Source organism: Bicyclus anynana, chromosome 9 (assembly GCF_947172395.1).
Source record: "Bicyclus anynana chromosome 9, ilBicAnyn1.1, whole genome shotgun sequence".
In the NCBI taxonomy this organism is placed as follows: Eukaryota; Metazoa; Arthropoda; class Insecta; order Lepidoptera; family Nymphalidae; genus Bicyclus; species Bicyclus anynana.
Window position 1 is genome coordinate 9,680,050 of NC_069091.1, and position 22,381 is coordinate 9,702,430.

Genomic DNA, 22,381 nt, shown 5'->3' on the forward strand with positions numbered 1-22,381 from the left:
TCGCATGGACAGCTGTAATTGCGAATTCTCTCTTTGTCTATTGGGAACTGCAATACAGACCGGCTCGGTTTTCTAAAAACTTTTAATATTTTGCTAATTGAGTATGCGTGTCAACTTTTATTTATACAATTTTTTGTTTATATTTTACAGATAAAGTTGTCCTCGCCTGCTTTTCTATTAGCATTTATGCAGTAAATAACTATTATAATCTTTTTAACGTAAAAAGGGGACTGACTTCAAAGACGTTTTCAGTTATTTCGATTTTAACACAAAATTACTGAATCGATTTCCATGAGAATGAAATGGAACTAATCCGAATGTATACTCTTTGTAACAAAAAAAGAATATTCAAAATTGGTTCATAAATGACAAAGTTATGAGGTCACAAACATTAAAAAAACATACACGTCGAATTGAGAGCCTCCTCCTTTTTTTGAAGTCGGTTAAAAACTAAGGAATCTCGGTATGTCCCTTTGTGTTTAATTATTTTGCTTCATTTCCTTAATGATGCTAAAAAAATCAAAAGCATATACTTACTCAATATCTTTTTTCTTATTTTGATAGCATTAGTACTGATAAATCTTACCGCTCGCTGCCCACTGCTTAGCTCTCGTTCGTGTACTTACCTAGATTTGGTCAATCATTTTTTTTCGAATTAATCAAAAAATATTTTTCTGCTTTTAGAAATAATATTTTTTGAAGATACTCGTACTAGCGGACGCCCGCGACTTCGTCCTTCACAAATCCATCGGGAACCATGGATTTTCCTGGGATGAAAAGTAGCCTATGTATTAATCCAGAGTAAAATCTATTTTCATTCCAAAGTTCAGCCAAATCGGTTTGGTAGTTGCGACGTTAAAGAGTAACAAACATGCAAACCAACATCCATACAAACTTTCGAGTTAATAACATTAGTATCAGTATTTAAAGATATCTATATCATTTTCCGTATATTTTATAACGTTTGTTAAAAAATTAATATTGATCGGTTGAAAAGCTAAAAAGGTGTGAAATCATAATAAATAAACAAACTCACAATAGCATTAATTACTTATTATTGTAATGTTAGCTGGGATGTTCATTTACCAAAATGTAACTGCTTGTTTAGGATATCAACTCGCAACTTGTGTACAACACAACGTGAATACTTTTAGGTGTATTGAATAGAAGCAGGCGTTACTTTGCATATGAAGCTCAGCATAAACAGCGAATAATTATTTTGCTATTTTCAAAATTAATTTAATATTCGATACTTTAAGTTGGTAGGTATACTATTTAAAATAAGTACATAAACAATGAATTTTGACTCCAAATTTATTTCAACTTGAAAAGAATGACACTATATTATCACTTTTCTTACAAACAATTTAATTGCTTATTATTAACATCAGTTCAAATATAAATATTTACAATGGAATTTTAGTTACGATAAAGTAGTGTGGTTAGCCACTCAGGCCTTTGCTGTTGGGTTTTGTATTCAGGTGGGCTGAGAGCCAACGGCGAAGCTGCATCAGCTAAAGCTACAGAAGACGAAGTCTCCGTAACAGCTATACTAGGTTTTCCTTTAAGTATGGCTCTTAACTCTTCATTTTCAACAGCCCTCGTCCTTTGTAGATTTTCTCGAGTCTCTTTCATTCTCGAAAGTTGTTCCCTTAACGTTCTATACTCTTCTAAAAACTTTTCAAGTTGTGACGCCCTGAAGTCAAAATCCTCAAAGGGCTGACCAGTGCGCGAATAGTCTCTGAGACCTGACAAATCCAAAAGTGGTGTAGCGGACGGAACGGTTGTTTGCTCTCTAGAGGGCGAAGCCGGCAGGCTAGGGTTTCGTCGTATTCGGTTACCACCAACAGAGAGATCCAAAAAGCTATTTGATCGACGTCCACTCGACCTTGGGCGACTTTTCTCGTAATTTCTATCAGGAAAAGTAATAGAATCACCTCCAGAACTATTCCTACGACTACTTAAAAGAGGACTACGGCTATCGCCATCTTTTCTCCGAGGAATTGTATAAAAATAATAAGGATCGTGTTTTGTATCACTCCGAAAATAAGATGTTGTGCCTAAGGCACTCATTTCTATTAGATCTGGATAATTCTTTTCGCTGTCGCTACCAGATAGATCATTATCGAGGCGCTCTCGTGTTCGAGGTCGCGGACATGTTCGCGAGTTGTTATTGAATCGATTACTTTCAGATATAATCTCCACGTGACTGCTTAGAAGTCCTGTTGATTTTGAGCTTTGTATCGATTCAGGCGTGGCATCAGATCTGAAACAACGAAATGTAGTTTTATTTAACACTAGCGGACGCCCGCGACTTCGTCCGCGTGAAAGTCGTTGTAAACTTTCAACTACCCCTATCCTACCCTACCCTAAACTACCTCTACCTACCATAAACTACCTCTACCCTACCCTATCCCAAAACTTCCCCTACCCTACCCCTGCCCTACCCCCACCCTACACTAACCCTACCATACCCCTACTCTACCCCTACCCTACCCCTACCCCACCCCTACCCTACCCCTACCCAACCCCTACCCTACTCATTAAGGCTGCACTTCTTTATTTATTCCTCCCACCGCGAGTCGCGTCGAGCGCGGCAACCGTTACACAAATACTCCTTATAATCCTTAAAGTCCTTAAAGCATGAATTGGTATTCACGCGCAATGGCTTAGCGTATTTCATGTATAACTTTGGTGTTTCTTTACCGATTTTTATGATTATTTTTTTATTAAATAGGTAATAATGTTAACTTTCTTATTAGGGTTGAGTGATGAGTGTTATAAACATAAGAGTAGACAAATATAATTAGAAAGCTCCGAACTGCTAAGCTATCGGGAGTTACACGTGTTATTGTGAGTCAACCATAAAATATAGACATATATATGCTGTTGTGTTTTTATAGATAATTTTAAGAAGAATATTTCCGTCAAACATGATTTCTATGTAGCTTTAATCATTAAGGCTGTACACGCGACGGAAGCTTAAAAAATTGAGTAACTTCTCCCGTTTTCTCAACATTTCTCTTCACTGCTCTGCTCCTATTGATCGTAGCGTAATGAAAAGTATACTATAACCTGCCCAGGAGTATGTAGAATAATTGTACCAAGTTTCGTTAAAATCCGTCCAGTAGTTTTTGTTTCTATAAAGAACATACAGACAGACAGACAGACAGACAGACAGACAGACAGACAGACAAAAATTTTACTGATTGCATTTTTGACATCAGTATCGATCACTAATCACCCCCTGATAGTTATTTTGGAAATATATTTCATGTACAGAATTGACCTCTCTACAGATTTATTATAAGTATAGAAGATGTTTTGTATTGTGTTTTAATCCCAATGCAAGTTTGATCGCTATGTGTGTGGGATTGTTGCTTTTAACAGGTTAACTGATAAAAAAATATTTAATAACAACTCGTTATCCATTAATGATTCATAGATACGTTACATCTGTTCAGCCATTCACAAGAAATAGAGGTGAAAATAGGATAAACGATCATCCCTTGGGCATATTTGTTCCAGGACTCCATAAAACGTTTTGTGGAGTCCTAAATCTTTAGCTGAGCAAGATAATCACTGCACCAATGAAACAATTTAGACTGGTGTTATATTAACTAACTGATTAACTACTAAATCTTTCTTACCTAATATTGTATTCGCTAAGCCTCGGTATATGTAAATCTTGAATTAATTCCCCTGATCTTCCAGACGAAGGTTCTGATCGCCTCCACCTTGCCTCGTGCGGCGGAGTATTTGATTCTCTGCGATCTCTAATTTCTTCACGACTATATCCGTCGTATTCTTCTTCCGGATCATGTGAAGGAACATTTCTATAGTCCCCTCTTTTACGACTATTGTCTGAGGTAATAACTCTTGGCACCTCAGCGTTTGTTTTTAAATTAGCTTCAATTTTTTCGTAATTATTTTCATTATGATTCGACGTAACTATTTGTTCATTCCACCTATCTAGCTGTCTCTTTTTACGAGTTTCATACGCACATAATCCTATTAAACACGAACTGAACACTATCACTGCAGACACTGCCATACCAGCCATAAGTGCTCTGCCGCCAAAACTTCTACCTTGGGGTTTCTTTTCAATTGTCAAGCTTAAAACCACTTCTGCTTTCCCAGCCCTATTCTCAGCATTACACGTATAAAGTCCAGAGTCTTGTATATCTGCTGATTTAATCGTTAAATTACTAGTATGTCCTTCACTACGCAACATGAAAGTCCTCCCTGAATGTAAATTGGCTGATGTAGTTGTCGTATTAGCTAAAAGGCGTCCAGCACGAATCCATCGCACTCTGGGTGCTGGTACGCCTATAACTTTGCAAACAAGTGTCACCTCGTCTCCTTCCAAACCTTTGAAGTTATTCGACATGCCCGTAACTTCAGGTAGACATGCAAAGTCCTCCAAGTCTAATCGATCCCAAGACTGTGTCACAAGTCGCGGAGGCGAAGCGCAATCAGGTACGACCGTTGCTGGAACATTTTTTTTAATCATCCAATCTCGCATTGGTCTTAAATCACAGTTACAATTCCACGGATTATTCGCAAGTTCTAAACCCTTTAGAGATCTCAACGGTGCCAGCACTGCAACATGAAGAACTTGTAGTTTATTTTTACTAAGTTCCAAATACTCAAGTGAACCTTCCAAACCTTTGAACCCCCTCGGCTCTATTTCTGATATTTTACAAGCACTCAGAGTTAATCTCACCAAATGAGGTGTACTTGAGAAAGAGTCGTCTTTAATTTTTGTAATGGGATTACCCCCGAGACGTAGCTCCCGGAGTTCGGGTATTGACTCAAACGCATGAGACGGTACTGTCTCCAATCGATTTCGAGACAGATCGAGTTCAACCAGATTTACAAGAGCACGAAATGCGTACTGTCTAATAATTTTCAAATTGCAGGCTGGGAGATACAGACGCTGGAGATTTAGGAGGCCGGCTGCTGCGAATGCGTCATCACGAAGGGTGACTATGCGATTTTCTGCCAGGTCTAGCAGTTGGGTTGTAGGGTCGAGTCGCGGCGGGATAGCGTTGAGGCTGGCGCGAGCACACAGAGCGGACTCCTTGCCACTTCGCCATTTGCACTCGCAGTGGCGAGGACACTCGGCGGAGACGGCCACCGCCAACGCGAACATAAGCAACACCCACATGCCACGCGCCTGATCAGCCTGCGCCGCATCTATCGTCTTTGCCGCCGAGCGTCATTCCCTCTGTGGCTGCGTCCCTGGAAAAATACAACATTTTAGCTTTTTTTTTGCAATAATTGATAATGAAACAGAAATTGATGACCACCATCAGGTTACTAGTTTGCTTAGGAGTGTTCAATCATCGCCTATAATTAAACAATAATACACAATACATAATATAACCTCGTTAAGAATATGTCGTCATACTGAGGCATAGATGCTAAGCTTCCAATCGATCTCAAGACTGTGTCATGAGCTATGCAGACAAAGTGCAATCGGGTACAACGGTTGCTATATTTTTACCGTTCCTACACCCCATACCCTTTCAGACCAGTAGTACTATTCTGTAACGAAGTTTTATATGAAGTTGCGAGTTTTAAATTCACCTGTATCTTTCTCATTCTATCGTATCGCTCTGTAGTCTATTAGAGATAGATTTGAATCCAAAAGTCGCACTAACGAGTTATACAAACATCATTACAAAACTCAATGCTGCTTGGTAGCAGAAATAATAATTAAGACTTTAAGCCCTCATACACACGTGAGTAACGTCCGTTAAAAAAGCAGTTGAATATAGTATTATTCGATATATTTATATAAAATGAAGAAGCAATACTGCTCGAAAAATAGCGTCCTGTTTAAAAACGGTGTCGTGTGTGTGTACTTGGAAACGCATTTGTCTTATTTGAACGCTTTTTTAGCGTCCGTTCAAAAAACTCTCGTGCGAATGAGGGCCAATACTTCCCCGTACGAGCTGTGCCAAAAGAGTTCAAGCTACCACTTTACCACATAAAGAAAAAACGAGAATAATAATCAGTCTTTAATCGAAGGATTTGGGTCCAGTGAGAAATGGAAAACGTTTACCCCGAGGCATACTAATTTTCCCCCATTCTGTACACAAAGAGTACGGGAGCACCTTCATTTATAGGGTAAATTTCCTTTTGTCATCTCGGGCTAATATCTCAACCATTCACGTCTACCAGTGCGCTATAATTTACCGTATATAATTTAGGAATCGTACTCTATTGCGAGGTACATGTGATAGATACCTACTATGAATTAACATGACCTACATTCGATGCACTGTGCAACACGAATTAGCACAACTAGAAACTAATGGCTTACGTGAATATCTATTTTATAAAACATTTTTAACCTATTTTTAAATAGTGTTAGTTGACGGAACAATCTGATGGTCGTGATCTAAAGAGGAAACTTTTAACGGAAAACCAACTTGCAGGGTACATAGGCATTGTCCTACGCCCACGTACATAGGTAATGTCCTTAACTTGAAGGTACCTAGCGAACGTACCCTGCAAGTTGGTTTTTCGTTAAAGGTTTCCTCTTTAGATCAAGACCATCAGATTGTTCATCATAAAGAAAAAACGAGAATAATAATCAGTCTTTAATCGAAGGATTTGGCGTAATACAATGCCTTTAACTTGAAGGTATGTGACAGGACGTACGAATAGTCGTACGTCCTGTCACATACCAACTACTTAACTGTAGAATACATAGCATAACGGTAGTACTTTTCAGCCGACCAATTCACTAACATTGACGTAAGTCGTATGTTGGCTACCTGATAAAATTAACATCAAATATATTTAATTAAATAATTAATAACAACCGCATTTTTCGCATTCCAAGCCAATTGTCAATAAAAAATCTCAATGTCATCTAACCTACCTACACTATGATATCCACGTAGGGTTGTCATTCGGCACCAGATGTCATTTTACCTATTATCTTCTTTGATCAGTTAGCATTGAATAAATTGTAAATACAAAATCACGTGCTTAAAAATTATTAACAACAGCTAGTTAGTAATTTTAACATAGTCAGTCTTATTGAATTAGTCTGCTGGATGTGCTATGTTGTAAAGAGCCCCTAAAGATTGATTCATTTGATGAAATTTTTGCCCATGTTTTTATAGTAAGTAAATATATCGACGATTCACTTAATCGATATCCAATAAATGTTAATTTTAATGCAGGTGTATTATTCGTTAAAATATAGACGCCAGCGTTCACTATAATAGATTCGCTTCATATTTTAACTCAGTGAACGCTAATTGAAAGCCGGAAACTTCAAAACCAGTGAGTTCTCTGTATTCTTGTGGCATGTGGCTAACCCATCTAAGCCCGCAGGCAAGTTCATTATGACCCTTCATAACACCCCTACCGATATAAGTTAATACGAATAAGACGCTCTTCAGGTAAATGTTTATCAACAAATTTTGACGGCCTCCGTGGCGCAGTGGTATGCGCGGTGGATTTACAAGACGGAGGTCCTGGGTTCGATCCCCGGCTGGGCAGAATGAGATTTTCTTAATTTGTCCAGGTCTGGCTGGTGGGAGGCTTCGGCCGTGGCTAGTTACCACCCTACCGGCAAAAACGTACCGCCAAGCGATTCAGCGTTCCGGTACGATGCCGTGTAGAAACCGAAAGGAGTGTGGATTTTCATCCTCCTCCTAACAAGTTAGCCCGCTTCCATCTTAGACTGCATCATCACTTACCATCAGGTGAGATTGTAGTCAAGGGCTAACTTGTAAAGAATAAAAAAAAAAAAATACAAAAATTGTAATGAGTATTACTACACATTATTCCTGTGACCTCATAATGATTTATAACCTATGGACCTTAGAACAATATATGTCTTCAGTGGCGCTAACATGCGACCAATGAGATAATCTCGTGTAGAGAAATAGACAAATTTCAACCAAGGGCAGCGCAACCGGAAATACCGCTGTCTCTTTCATTGAATTGGGACAAACGAGGACTGGGAGTAATCCGACGACGCTGTCTATTTCTCTTCACTTGGTCGCATGTTAATACTTTATGACTATACTGATCAAATATTGTATATATGTGATTTATACATGGCTAGTCAGACAAAATTTATAAATATAGCGAAGTATGGTAGTGAGTTAGTGCGTTGGAAGATGAATAAGTACTAACTAGTAGTTATAACATGTCTTATGAAGAGAAATAGATAAATTTCAACCAATAATGGCGCAACCGGAAATACCGCTAACTCTTACATTGTGTTGGGACGAAATAGATGGGACTGGGACAACTCTGCCGCCATTGGACGACATTTTGTCTATTTCTTCTTGGTCGCATGTTAGGCCCACTGATAACTGTGTGTGACAAAGTTTTGCATAATAGACATCGATCTCCTATTAAAAAATAGATGCACAATCAGCGACCAAAAAACGTACCCACTCAATGAGTGCCAAACACTTGGCACTCAATTCAAGTAGTCGCTTTTGCAAATTTAACCTTAAACTCAATCCCTAAGGTTGAATTTGCTCTGAATTTGGGATTTTATTGAATATTTGACTATATTTAAAGGCTTTTAGGTATAATTTTCTTTACCAATAATTCTAAAACTGTCAAAGCAAAATTTAATATCACCGTCCCTTCTAGTCTAATACCGTACAATAAATCCTTTACATTTTATATCATGAAACTTGATCATACAAGCCAACTTACCTCAAATCTCCATTGTGGTTGGTTCATTTAAACTTGTCGTAATCTGTAACAAATATAAATGTCCTTTAGAGTTTAGATACTTGGACTAATAATAGAAATATTTAAGCTATTTTGTGCCAAAATATTCCTAGCCATGCAATATTTATCGATCACTTAACATCAAGTAACCTGCAAGATTAAAATAAACTAAGTCATATTTTTTTATAATTTATTTGATAAATAAACCAACAAAAAATCATACATTTTATTTTCGTATTAAAAAGATAAGAAGAAGGAACGGTTTTCTTTACAATAAAAGCTTATATCTGCAAATAATCTTTTATTTTGTTTTATCAGCGCGGGATTTTGGTAAGCCTCGTTCGTTTTAATTTTTTCCGGGAAATTCCCATGATTTATATACAGTCAGCGCGGATTTTGTGAAAATTTACCGCTTACGCATTATGCGTAATGAATTAATTGTATATTCCACGGCTTACTTTAATTTTGGACCTTTTACCTGCCTACTATAAATTACACCCGGTATTTTTGACTAACTTTTACTGTAGTAGGTACCTAGTACTTACCTACCTGTGACTTCGGCTGACAACAGAGAAAGTTGAGTACTTTAATTTAGCCCGCCAATCATTCATAGCTTATGAGGATTACGTATAGATAATCTACGTAAAGCTCGAACCTGTTTAAATGTCGCTAAATTAAAACAACCGGCAAAGATGTATCGCCAAACGATGTAGCGTTCCGGTACGGTGTAGAAACCGAAATGAGTGTGGATTTTCATCCTACGCCTAACAAGTTAGCCCGCTTCTATCTTAGAATACATCATCAATTACCATCAGGCGAGATTGCAGTCATGGGCTAACTTGTAAAGAATAAAAAAAACAATAGTCAGTAGGCCTAGATAGACATATCTCGTGATGAATATAGACAAAATGGCCTCGGAAAAGTCCCAGTCCTAACTCTTTCGTCGCAATGAAAGAGCCAGCGATATTTTCACGTGACTGTTGTCTATTTCTCTTTACGAGATTGGTAGGTTACATGTTAGGCGTCCAAATCTTCAATTAGCCTATTCCTAAATTCGTAAAGAAATTCTAAAATTGTAAAATAGTTACTGCATAACACTAAAAATAATTTATTCTGCTTAGTTGACACTCGGAAGGCCCAGCTTCCATACAAAATTAGGACATGTCCTTTTGTAGCAAAACAGAACAGATAGATAGACGGACAGCAAAGTGAAAAATATAAGAGTTCCTATTTTTCTTTTGGTACAGGACCCTAAAAACGAACAACATATTACCATGTGGATGCAGTGTAAGATTTACTATTCGTTGCAACTGGGTCACGCTGTGCTCAACTAACGTAAGATGGATAATGGTTCAAATGTCTTAGGTCGAAGGCCGTTATGGGTAACCTCTGAGTCATGACGTAGGCGTTATACCATCAGTTTCGGCATTACCTAGCTACGAGTATAGGTACCCTTACACGATATTTCTACTAATATTATAAACGCGAAAGTTTGTATGGATGTTTGGCTGTTTGTTACTCTGATTTAGCTGAAATTTGGAAATGGAAATAGATTTTACTCTGGATTAACACATAGGCTACTTTTTATCCCATAAAATCCATGGTTTCCCGAGATTTGCGAAAACTGATGATTTTGATAATATGAATGTTTGTTACTCTTTCACGCCTCGGCTACTGAACCGAATTAGCTGAAATTTGGTATTGAGATATATTATAGCATGGAATAACACTTAGGCTAATTTTTATTATTTTATAATTTTTATTATTATTAATTATATGGAAAAATCCATGGTTCTCGAGGGATTTGTGAAAAAATAAATTCCACGCGGACGAATTCGCGGGCGTCCGCTAGTGTGAAATAGGTCTAAGAAAGGGAAACCCAGTATCCATACAAATTTGGTAAGATCCTATTAGAGCAGCTTTGAATACTCATTCTAATATAGAACTAGCTGCACTTCTAGAGAGGCCAAGGTCTTTAAGCGAGAGATTTTGCTGGTAATCCTCTCGCACCTACTTCTACGGCGTACACACTAATTACATAGCCAATTTTAGTTCACACAAATTATTTATTTGTCGCTGAAGACACAAAATATCAGGGCGTACTCTAAGGGAGATTACTAGCCCTCGCTCACCTATATCAGGATGGCCTCAAATATTTATTTTGCAGACAAAAAATTCTTGGACTTGTGTACTTATTATATTTATCTTGTCGTTTTATTTCTTTCATTACTTTTCCAATTTCGCGGCCTTACACCATTTATCTTTTTTTTATTATTGATGTAGACTTACCTTTTATTATGGCTTCAATATTGTATATATTTAATAGATATCTATATACAACGACATCTTATTCCACGTGCCATTTGTTTTTTTCCTGATGTCCTTATTTCTCGATTTGTTACTTATTAGTCTTATTTTTGCCCTTTACTAATTGTCATTCATTTATAAAGTAGCAAACTCCCCGCGGTTTTACTCGCGTAGATATTATTGTTAATTAATATTGGTTGATTATAAAAAATCGTACACGTAGCTAATAGAATATACCCAAAACAATTGAAAAAGTAAAGGTTACCTTCTTTCACACTAATGTTATTTTTATACTCTCGTCGGTAATACAGTCGTCTAATATATCAAATGAAAGCTTATTGTATGCTTAATTTAACTGTATTAGGTTACCTTTGATTTAGCGCATGGTTTCCTAGATTGTGTATGAAAAATGTGTTTGACCGCAATTTAACTAAGCAACCTATTTCAAATGTGTCACTGTAAACATTGTCTATCATTTATTTCTTATCACTACTGAATAAAAGAGGGTAATAATAATACTAATGAATAAGAGATAATGAGGGTATATATATTTCTAAAGTCAGATCTTAGAGCCAGTGGCGTAGCTTGACTTGGGCCCTGTGTAATTAGTTGGGGGGCCCACTAGGCAACAGAAAATCTTTTTAGCAGATTTTTATGTTTTTACCTCCGGAAAAGAGATTGTGGATTAGCCCCCGCTCTTAGACTATTAGTAACTCAAAACCTACGAGATTACATAATTAGCGGACCCGGTCAAGCTTCACTTTGATTTATTTACACTTCTGTCGGCCTCCGTGGCGCAGTGGTATGCGCGGTGGATTTACAAAACGGAGATCCTGAGTTCGATCCCGGGCTGGGTCGATTGAGATTTTCTTAATTGGTCCAAGTCTGGCTGGTGGGAGGCTTCGGCCGTGGCTAGTTACCACCCTACCGACAAAGACGTACCGCCAAGCGATTTAGCGTTCCGGTACGATGTCGTGTAGAAAAAAGGGGTGTGGATTTTTCATCCTCCTCCCAACAAGTTAGCTCGCTTCCATCTTAGACTGCATCATCACTTACCATCAGGTGAGATTGTAGTCAAGGGGTAACGTGTAAAGAATAAAAAAAAAACTTCTACAATCGTATTATATTATCATCAGCTGAAAATACAAGGCATTCGGCTTAATAAGGTCAATATTTACTAATACATAAAAACCAAGATTGAATAATGCGATAAAGCGTTTTTAGCGATCCATGGCATCGCTATTATGGCAAACATTATTTTTAAACAAAAAAATGCGGTATGTCTGGATATCGCAGGCTCGGGATCTAATAGTTTCGGTTTGTTTAATATTCGCGTGTAACTGGGATATATAACAGGTAATTGTAATGCGCCCTTACGGTGGCACGCGATAGCATGCTCCGAAAGACACGCGCTTGCATGCCGAATGCCGCCCTAACTGCTCGTAAATGTTCCACGTACATTCATGCCATAAATATACATCTTTTTTTGAGAATGAATTCAATTTCAGAACTTTTTTGCATTTAGCTTAAGCGGAAGATAGTAGATGTTGTAATTTAGTCCGAGTTTCTAGTTCGTATTTGGGTTTTTGGTCACGAATTTTATAGCTGCCCCTCTATGAGGTTACCTCTATCGTAATCGTAACACGGCCTTCAGCCGTCTCACCTAAATACAAATGCGAGAACTCAGGCCGTATCCACTACCATCGGCTACCCATACCTCTGATAGTTTCTACGCGGCATCGAAGCGGAACGCTAAATTGCTTAACGTTAACTTAACGTGTTTTGTGGTAACGAGCCACGGCAATACCTACCAGCCGACCCAATTTAGAAATTATGAAATCCTAAACTGATCCCAGCTGGAAATCACACCCAGGACTTCTCTATTGAGAACCATAGCTACTGTGCCAAAGAGGTCCAAACCAAACAGGCCCTTGGACCATATTTCCTCAACACGGATAGAAGGACTATGTGAGCGGGCGCCTGTTCATCACCATGCCAACATACACCTTAATAACTTAAACATCACACTACGTAACTTAATTTCAGTAAAACCTATATTGCATAAAAAACAATAACATTCCTAGTTAAATAAAGCACGAGATTTTACAGCTACATGTGAGGTCATGGAAAATGTAATTATAACGAGCCCTTTCACGAAGACGGCATAATATTCCGTGCCCCGTGCTCTGTGCTCCGTGCTCCGTGCCCCGTGCTCCGTGCCCCTTGCCCCCGTGCTCCATTCCCCGCGAGGCACGCGGTCACATGCCGGTGTAACGCCGCTCAATCTCACGTATGTTTGTATAATTAATAAGCACACATTTCGAGGAAAACCACCATAATGTGAATTAATTATTATTGAACCATGTTTAGACGTTATATTTAAGTTGCTTCAAAGAAAGCCTTAGCACTTATATATACTTTGTTATTTGACTTAATTAAAATTTATGTGTTCTGGTGTTACTCTCATTTATTTATTTTTATTTTCTTTATAATTTTCAACGATGTTTTCTAAAATATAACATTGAATACAAAAAACTATTAAATAATTGTGAAAATACCCGGGCTTTTGAGTGCACTTTTTGGAAGGGATGTAGTTTAGTAGACATTCGCTAAGAATGGATTTTGTGACAGAGCCGCATTCAGGAGTGGCGGGCATCCACTAGTTTTATATAAATTAATATACTAACGATACACCAACCAAACCAAACGGTAAAGGGCTCGAGAATCCTTTAGTCACATTTGTCATTTATTCAAACTGATTGGCAGAAAATGTTCTTTAAAACAGCAAATCAAATAGTGTTTTTTTTTATTCTTTACAATTTTTTTAACAATTTTTTGTTTATTCTTTACAAGTTAGCCCTTGACTACAATCTCACCTGATGGTAAGTGATGATGTAATCTAAGATTGAAGCGGGCTAATTTGTTAGGAAGAGGATGAAAATCCACACCCCTTTCGGTTTCTACACGGCATCGTACCGGAACGCTAAATCGCTTGCCGGTACGTCTTTGCCGGTAGGGTGGTAACTAGCCACGGCGGAAGCCTCCTACCAGCCAAAAAAGTGTTTGTAAATATCCCTACCCCCAATTGTTTTTTTTTGACATTTCCTTTCTGTGCGTAGGTAGGGTAGATTAATCACCAATTTGAGGGTAATTATGGAAAAACCTACGTTACCGCGTTCGTTCGACGCCATTACTGATTCCCGTTACTTCGACATAGGTGGGTTTCGTACGCAGTATTTTTACTGCTTTCGATAAACAAAACGTGAAACCACGTGGTAATTCGGCACTTTTCGTATTAATTCGATTTAACATTGTATGCAAAAGATATCTTGTTATTATCGAGGCCGCGATCCAGTGCAGCGTTTGTGAAAGTCAATGTCAAAGTTCTGGCGAGTAAGCTGCTTTCCTGACAGCTGGACGAGTCTGCAGCATCGAAAGGTGGGTGACTTCCTCCTGATTGCCTTGTTTCGGTGGTGAAAACATGCCCTGATAAGTAAAGTAAACTTTCGAATTAATCAATTAATCTACTATCAAATTAATTTTATTAATTTTATATTAAAACAGTTTTGTAGGTACATTTTATTTATTACATTTAATTTTTTTGATATTGTAATTATACATTTTTACTTTCTATACACAAACTTTAATTATTTGTTATTATACTTTCCTAGTTTTTTTATTTTATGTTATATGTACTCTTAGGTAAATTGTTGTAGGTACGCCAATTTACTACGAAATACTGTTAATCTGTGTTCTCAGCAAATAAATAAATAAATTCACTAACCAACTGTTAAAGTATACAAAATTATATTCCTGTGGGACTATCCCCAGTAAAAAGATGTTTCTCAAAACAACGTTGTATTACCTACTTACATTATTGTTAAAGTTGATCCAAATCCGGATAAATAATGACCTACTTGAAGACTTGTAAGACTACTTACACAGAAACGTCAGTTGTACAACTTCGCTAGTTTTGGGTCATGTATTTACTATTAAACGGTCTTACTAGAACTATTCGGCTGTGCCAGTTGAAGCGAGAGCACAATTCATGTTATGCCTTATTTTTAACTCCCTATGCAAAAAGAGGGGTGTTATAATTTGACGTCGATATCTGTCTGTATGTGGCACCGCAGCTCTCAAACGGACGGACCGATTTCGATGCGGTTTTTTTCATTTGATAATCTGTTTCCTTGCTATCGATATTGTTTGTCTGCTTACTTGTTTGGTTAATGTCAGAACAGCAATGTATCAGCTCTATTCCAAAATGATGTAAAGCATTTTTTTGACGTGATAACGTCTTATAATTCGATGAAGCCTAGACGCAAACTTTAAAAAAGATGACGTTCTAGGGTTTCCAACTTTTTTTACAAAAATAAAGTATATCTCGCCCTAGGGTCGCCAACTTTTTTTACAAGATAAAAAATGTATTCTGGTCTGTGAAGATTATTAAACAGTATTTTAGAAAAACGAACAGTATTGTATTTATTTATTATTTCAAATACGTTAATTGAAATTTTAATTTAATTGTCATAAAAATGAACAAGTTAATAATTGTCTTTGATCCAGCTCTCATATTGCAACTATTTTATGTTATGATGAAAATAATTCCTAATCCAAACCATCATTCGCACAATTTTTTAACGGACGCTAAAAAGCGATCAAATAAATGAAGGAACAATTGAATTTTCGAGCAGTGTTGCATTTTCAATTTTGGGCGTTGGAAATAGACGTTCATTTCTTCACATATCGCTACTGTATAGCCGTGATAGCCCAGTGGATACGACCTCTGCCTCCGATTCCGGAGGGTGTGAGTTCGAATCCGGTCCGGGGCATGCACTTCCAACTTTTCACTTGTGTGCATTTTAAGAAATTAAATATCACGTGTCTCAAACGGCGAAGGAAAAACATCGTGAGGAAACCTGAATACCAATTATTAATTTTCTGCGTGTGTGAAGTCTGCTAATCCGCATTAGGCCAGCGTGGTGGACTATTGGCCTAACCCCTCTCATTCTGAGAGGAGACTCGAGCTCAACAGTGTGCCGAATATGGGTTGATAACGACGACTGTATATTGTAAACTAGCGGACGCCTGCGACTTCGTCCGCGTGTAATTCAGTATTTCACAAATCCCGCGGGAACCATGAATTTTTCCGGGATGAAAGTAGCCTATGTGTTAAAGAGTAAAATCTATTTCCATTCCAAATTTCAAGCCAAATCGCTTTAGTAGTCGCAGCAGTTTGTGTGTAAGTGCAAACAAACTTACACACTTGCACACAAACTTTCGCTTTTATAATATTAGTGTGAAGTGTGATGATCGCTATGATCCTGGCCCCTGCAAACCATCGGTAGTGTTACGAACGAATTTTCCAAGCTATAGCTTTCTCTGGTGGAGCACCCTAACAATGTGACTGTCTCGTTGGTCCAGTGCTTATCCTAAAAGGCCTCGGATCACGATATCCTGGAATTGAGTCTGTCGGTCTACGAAATACTGAGCTTTTCTTACTTCTAAGATGTTTTCAGTACAAATTCTCTGTCCGGAGAAATAGGTGATTTTGCACCACCAAAAACGTCATTATGATTTACGTCTTAAGTAGTCAGGCATTATCAGTTTAAACCCATCAACCTGCATCAGAGCAGCATGGTGAATCTAAGCTCCATTTCCCCTCTCCTATAACGAGTTACTGGCAGTGGCTTGCACTCCATCGATGCAAAGATGCACTGCCTACCCTGAGAACCTGCTTTGGAGAAGGAATTTTCCATTTTATAATCAAGTTTTACATATACGTACCTAGTGCATACCCTAGTTAAGCACCCTCTGCACACCACTGGTAGCTAGCTGTAGTAGGCCGATAAAATAGGCTTATAATGATGAGTATAATTTCATGTATTACGTTGAATTTCAGCTGCTGTTTATAGTAACATATTTAGCATAATGAACCGAACATTTAGGCTAAATTGATGTTATTATTTATGCATACCATCAATCTATGTAATAATTTAGCTACGAGTATTATAAATTCAGTACACAAAACCAAGTTATAGTGGAATATTACTCGGCGTTTAATATTATCGATAAAATCATGAGCTACAAGGCCTGTCTGTTGTTTTACAGTATTTTTGAACTAGCTGACCCGCGCTACTTTGTCAGCGTCACGAAGGACATATAGAAAGGGTTGAAATAATGGGTTTTGATAGAACCTGTGATAGAATTTTCCATTCTGAAGGAACAGATACTGTTTCATCTAAAGACCGCTTCAAAGCCGTTAATATAAAACTAGCTGATACCGCGCCGTTTCATCCGTGTGGTTACCGTCCCCTTAAAAATACGGGGATAGTTTATCGCCTATAGCGTTTCTCGATAAATGGGCTATCTAACACTGAAAGGATTTTTCAAATCCGACCAGTAGTTCCTGAGATAAGCGCGTTCAAGCAAACAAACTCTTCAGCTTCATAATATTAGTATAGATGACATCTTTATGTTGATAAGAATTACTACTATCGTATTTATAAAGATCACCTTTATTTACATAAAACAATATTTAATCAAATTAAATTATGTCTACACTACCGGACGCGTGCGACTTCGTTCTCCGTTAAACCTCCTTAATCCAGCCTTCTTGCAAAATCCTTTCTTAGCGGACGTCAACTAACTGTTAACTACCTTCCTGCCAAACTTCATCTATGTACGTCAAGTGGTTTTGGAGATTTACTGATGACTGACTCACATTTATATCCTACTAAGATGAAAGAGTTCTCTTTGAATTTAAAACTTAACCTACTTGGAATTTGAATTGAAATTTGAAATGCTTTGACATTCTGGATACATTTATAATGGGCTCTGTCTCCCTACCCCTTGATATGGGGCAAGGTCATCGTGTCAGTCAACACGCGTGGCCTTCATTAGAGCCCGCCCTCGATCCCGGGGACCTCAAACAAATATATTATATGACATTATTAACATGATCAAAGTTTAATGTGGGACCCGAGACCACACATCGCTGTCTCGTAACTAGATCGTAAGTTTTATGTCGTTTCTGTTTATACCTCTAATAAAGAATAGCGCTTTACATTTCTCTTTTATGAATGTATATTTCGTGTCATGTTAAAGGAGCATTGCACGCTAATGCTCCTTAATAAGTGAACTATTTATAAGAATTCTTTTATAACTACTGTTAACTATATCATGAGACCTAATTATAAATAAACAAAAATATTAACATAATAGGTAGGTAATTATTCATGTGTTCTTGACTATGTAATTGTATGCGCTTCGGGCTATTTCGAATTTTAAATTATGGTGCCACTGAAATGGCGTTCATAATATTGTATTGATATTTTAATTTTGATCATTAACTCTGTTAGGTTCCTATTGCAGCATTTGAAAAAGTATGAAACGTTGCATTAAATACTTCTAATATTATAAGGAGGTAAAGGGGTAACCTCTGGATCTACTAAACTGATTAATATTTTATCCTTGTATTCTTACGGAAACGGAAACTACGCGAGTGAAACCGCGGGACGTCAAACAGTACTATTATAAATCTCATTCTGTTCTGTTTACAAACGAACCCAATTTTTTAAGACTCCTACAAAATCTAAATAAAAATAAAAATAGATCATATTTGTATCCTTTGTGTAAATCTGAAACTTAATCTAAAACGTTTACATTCGTTTACTTCGTTTACATTCAGTCAAGTGTTTAATTTAGTTGCAAACATTATTACAAACGTTCACATAAGAGTGATTCCCGTGTTTAAACTACAGCCAAGTAGTACGAAATTGTATAAATCCCGGCACAGCTGTAAGATTGTCAGCGCTCCTCTTACGTGACATAATTTATACATTCGCTTTACATAAGTAATCATATTTGAGGTCACCTCGCGACGACTCGTGTAAGCACAAAGTTTTAGTGCAAATTGTAACAATATTGCAGTATGTATTTAAATAAAAGAGCTATATTTTTTCTTTGTCTGATAAAATGCTTGTAGATTTTTATAGTTATACTTGAACTATCTGATGCCGCGCAGTTTCACCCGCGTAGTTTTCGTTTCCGTAGGAATACGGGGTAATAATAATACTATATAATATATAGCATAGCCTATAGCCTTCCTCGTTAAATGGGCTATCTAACACTAAAAGAATTTTTCAAATCGGACCAGTAGTTCTTGAGATTAGCGCTTTCAATCAAACAAACAAACAAACAAACTCTTCAGCTTTATAATATTAGTATAGATGATCAGTATGAACCTGATGTAAAGTGGAAAACTGAAACTATAGAGTCGACCGCTCTCATGCAGTTGCTGCGGTTTTCAGCAGAGGTCCTGGGTTCGATTCTCATCTCGGGACAATTTGGTGTATAGTACTAAATTGGTTTAGCCTAATCTGTTGGTAGTGGTGGTGGTTCCGTGGACCTCTTTCGAGAGAGCCCGCCTACTCTCTACTCTACTAGGTGTAACTTCCCAAAATTGTGCACCTTTGAGGAAAGAGTGAATAGGCATCTTCTAGGCAAGCGCGCTTTAGTCTTAGATATCATCATTGCTTACCGTCAGGCATGATTGTAGTCAAGCGCAAGCATAACCAACATAAAAAAAATCAGGGCTAAGAATTAGCTGAAAGCTCAATATTTCAAAGCCCGATCAAGAACTCGAACCCAGTACCACGTAATCCACCAATTAACCACTGGATAAACAAAGCTATGCAGTGCATACTTCAAAGTTTACAAGTACGAAACGACGTCGTCTATATTTCCCTGTCTCAAATCCGAATTCCCCCTTACAGTTCTCATTTCCTCGACGGCCGACGCCATTTCATCACGGAGCAATTACATGGAGTTATAAATGAGCAATATATACATTACACTGAATGGTGACAGAGTGCTAATGCTGTCGCCTGGCTGTCCACCCAGATGTGATAAGGGTCGGAACAACCTATTTGTTTGAGTGCTTCCTGACACTAATCTAACTGGCCTCCGTTCGAATGAGACTTGCATTTTAATCATGGATTATAAATTCACATTACCCTTAATACTAATGATGTGGGCATAAAACCCGAGCTGAAAAAAACGTTCAACAATCCTTTTTTATTTAGCGCTGGAATTTGAATAGAATGAACTTTTATTCAATTGGATTTTCATTCCGTGTTTTAAGATTGTAAATCTATCGTATTACTTAATTATATACGTTAATTAAATTAAATTGAAGGTATATTTCAGAGAAAAGCGAACCTACCTTTTTCGCAATTAACGACTATTTTACGTCCTGAAAACGATTAAGAACTAGTCTCAAATAGGTAGATACAATTTCATTATTTGATTTTCCAGTCGAGAGCTGAGTTTTCTGCGAAATGTCTGTAGAAAAGTAGAAAATTATAAATAAGGCGTATGAATGAACATTAAACTTCCGCGAAAGATGTTTATTATATAGGAAATTTTCTACCCTTTGAGGATTGTTTTCTTTTATTTAGTTACGATAATATCTAAGTTACGATAATAATAAGTTATACTATGTTTGTTCTTTCGTTTAAGTATTTTTTCTTTAAAAAATTTTTCTTCTTTTCTTTGTAAATTTAATACATATAAAAAAAATTAAAAACGATTCTGTTAGAATGTTGATCAATTTTTTTTCTAATAGGTAATAGAGTATTGTAGGAAATAGTAGTCTGAGACACATATGACGTCAGGTGGCGCGACTTGTTTCCGTAAAGCATAGGGAGTTAGAGAGGGGTACCGATCGGTTGGCGGGAACGACTTGTGATATTTAGTAGGTACATAGTACATAAATAATTATAATAGCTCTTCGTAACGATTCGTCTTCTGCCGAACAAAAAAGTCGTACTAGCTAGAATAAACAGGTATTTAGATTGAAGCTTCTGCAACCTAGAATTTTCCCAGTATTGAGTCAAGGTTTTCTTAATATTTTAACCTGGATTAAATCTGCTAGAGCGTTTACATAAACCGCTCTTTGATCCGCAAGCCTTAAAAGATTTAGCTACACTTTGTACAACAGCTTTTTATTTGCTTAAGGTTTGTACTACAAAGTAGCTTTGTAAGTTTTCTAATTTAAAGTGACCAAATAAAGCTTAAAGGGTTGCTATAAGACTCGGTGCCTTATATTTTATATATAAAACCTATATACTTGAACGATTTAGGGTCTGGGTAATCTGCTGCCTCCCAAAGCCACCATGATCGAAGTTGGATTAGGTGCAAAAGTATAAGAATTTATCAGCATTTTCCGTGTCCAAGGGATCAAACAGAACCTTATTACTATGTTTTCGCTGTCTGTCCGTCTGTCACCAGGCTCTCTATCTCATGAACCCTGATAGTTAGACAGTTGAAATTTGTATGTGTTTGCCGCTATAATAAAAAATACTATAAAATAGATATTCAAGAGGGCTCCTACACAAAAAACGTGATTTTATATAGATAAACACTTCGTGTGCGAGGCTGACTCACACTCAGCCGGTTTATTTGCAAAATGCCAAAGGTCTCACACTATTTCTCTTTGATAACTAATTACAACAATCGAGTGTAGTCTTTTGGATAATAACATAGACGTGTACAAACTTATTTAATATTTTTAAACAGTAACAGTGTAGCGAACAACGTAGATATTTTACCTAAGTCCTAACTGTACCTATTAGCACGAGCAACACACGATTAATTGAACAGACTCAGTTACGAGTAGCAGCGCAAAAAACAAAACCAGTTAATAGCTGTAGTGTCAGGAGCATTAGTGCTCTGGACGAAAACTAAATAACGCGAGTGGCAGAATATTTGTTAGCCTTTAGCAATTTTGTTCTGAAAAGCTGCAGCCATTTTAGGAGTTTATAATTAATTTTAACAACGATAATAATATCAACATGAATGGATTCTATACAATCATGTATAGTTTAGAGGGCCGTGATATCCCAGTGTATATATCCTCAGCCTTCGATTCGGATTAAGGATCGGGCATAGGTTCGAATCCGTCCCGGGGCATGCACCTCCAACTTTTAGGTTATGTGCATTTTTAGAAATTAAATATATTGAGTGTCAAACGGTGAAAGAAAAACATCGTGAGAAAACTTGCATACCTGAAAAATTTCTTAATTCTCTACGTGTGTGAGGTCTGCCAATCCGCATTAGAACAGCGTGGTGGACTATTAGCCGCTCTCATTACGTAATGAGACTCGTGCTCAACGGTGAGCCGAATATGTGTAGTTAATGATGATGATCGAAATACATTATTGAATGACTGATTCATTTATACATACTATACACACATATACCAACCCTCGTAGAGTTTCCTAATAAAACAGTTAATTATGTTCTATTATGGAAATTAAATAATAATACCTAAGTACTTGAAGGGTCTCTG

The 22,381-nt window shown here is 37.2% G+C and overlaps 1 protein-coding gene across 1 annotated transcript in view; it reads right to left on the minus strand.

Annotated features, from left to right (window-relative positions):
* Nucleotides 1–1,296: 1,296 nt before the first annotated feature.
* The window catches only part of LOC112050617 (uncharacterized), a 71,075-nt gene continuing 49,990 nt past the window's right edge, over nt 1,297–22,381 (minus strand). Inside the window, exons 2-4 of the mRNA XM_052883649.1 lie at nt 8,704–8,746; nt 3,651–5,244; nt 1,297–2,266 (exon numbers count right to left, since the gene is read on the minus strand). Coding sequence (XP_052739609.1) covers nt 1,420–2,266; nt 3,651–5,170 — 2,367 coding nt within the window. The 5' untranslated portion in view covers nt 5,171–5,244; nt 8,704–8,746 and the 3' untranslated portion in view covers nt 1,297–1,419. The remainder of the gene's footprint in view (nt 2,267–3,650; nt 5,245–8,703; nt 8,747–22,381) is intronic.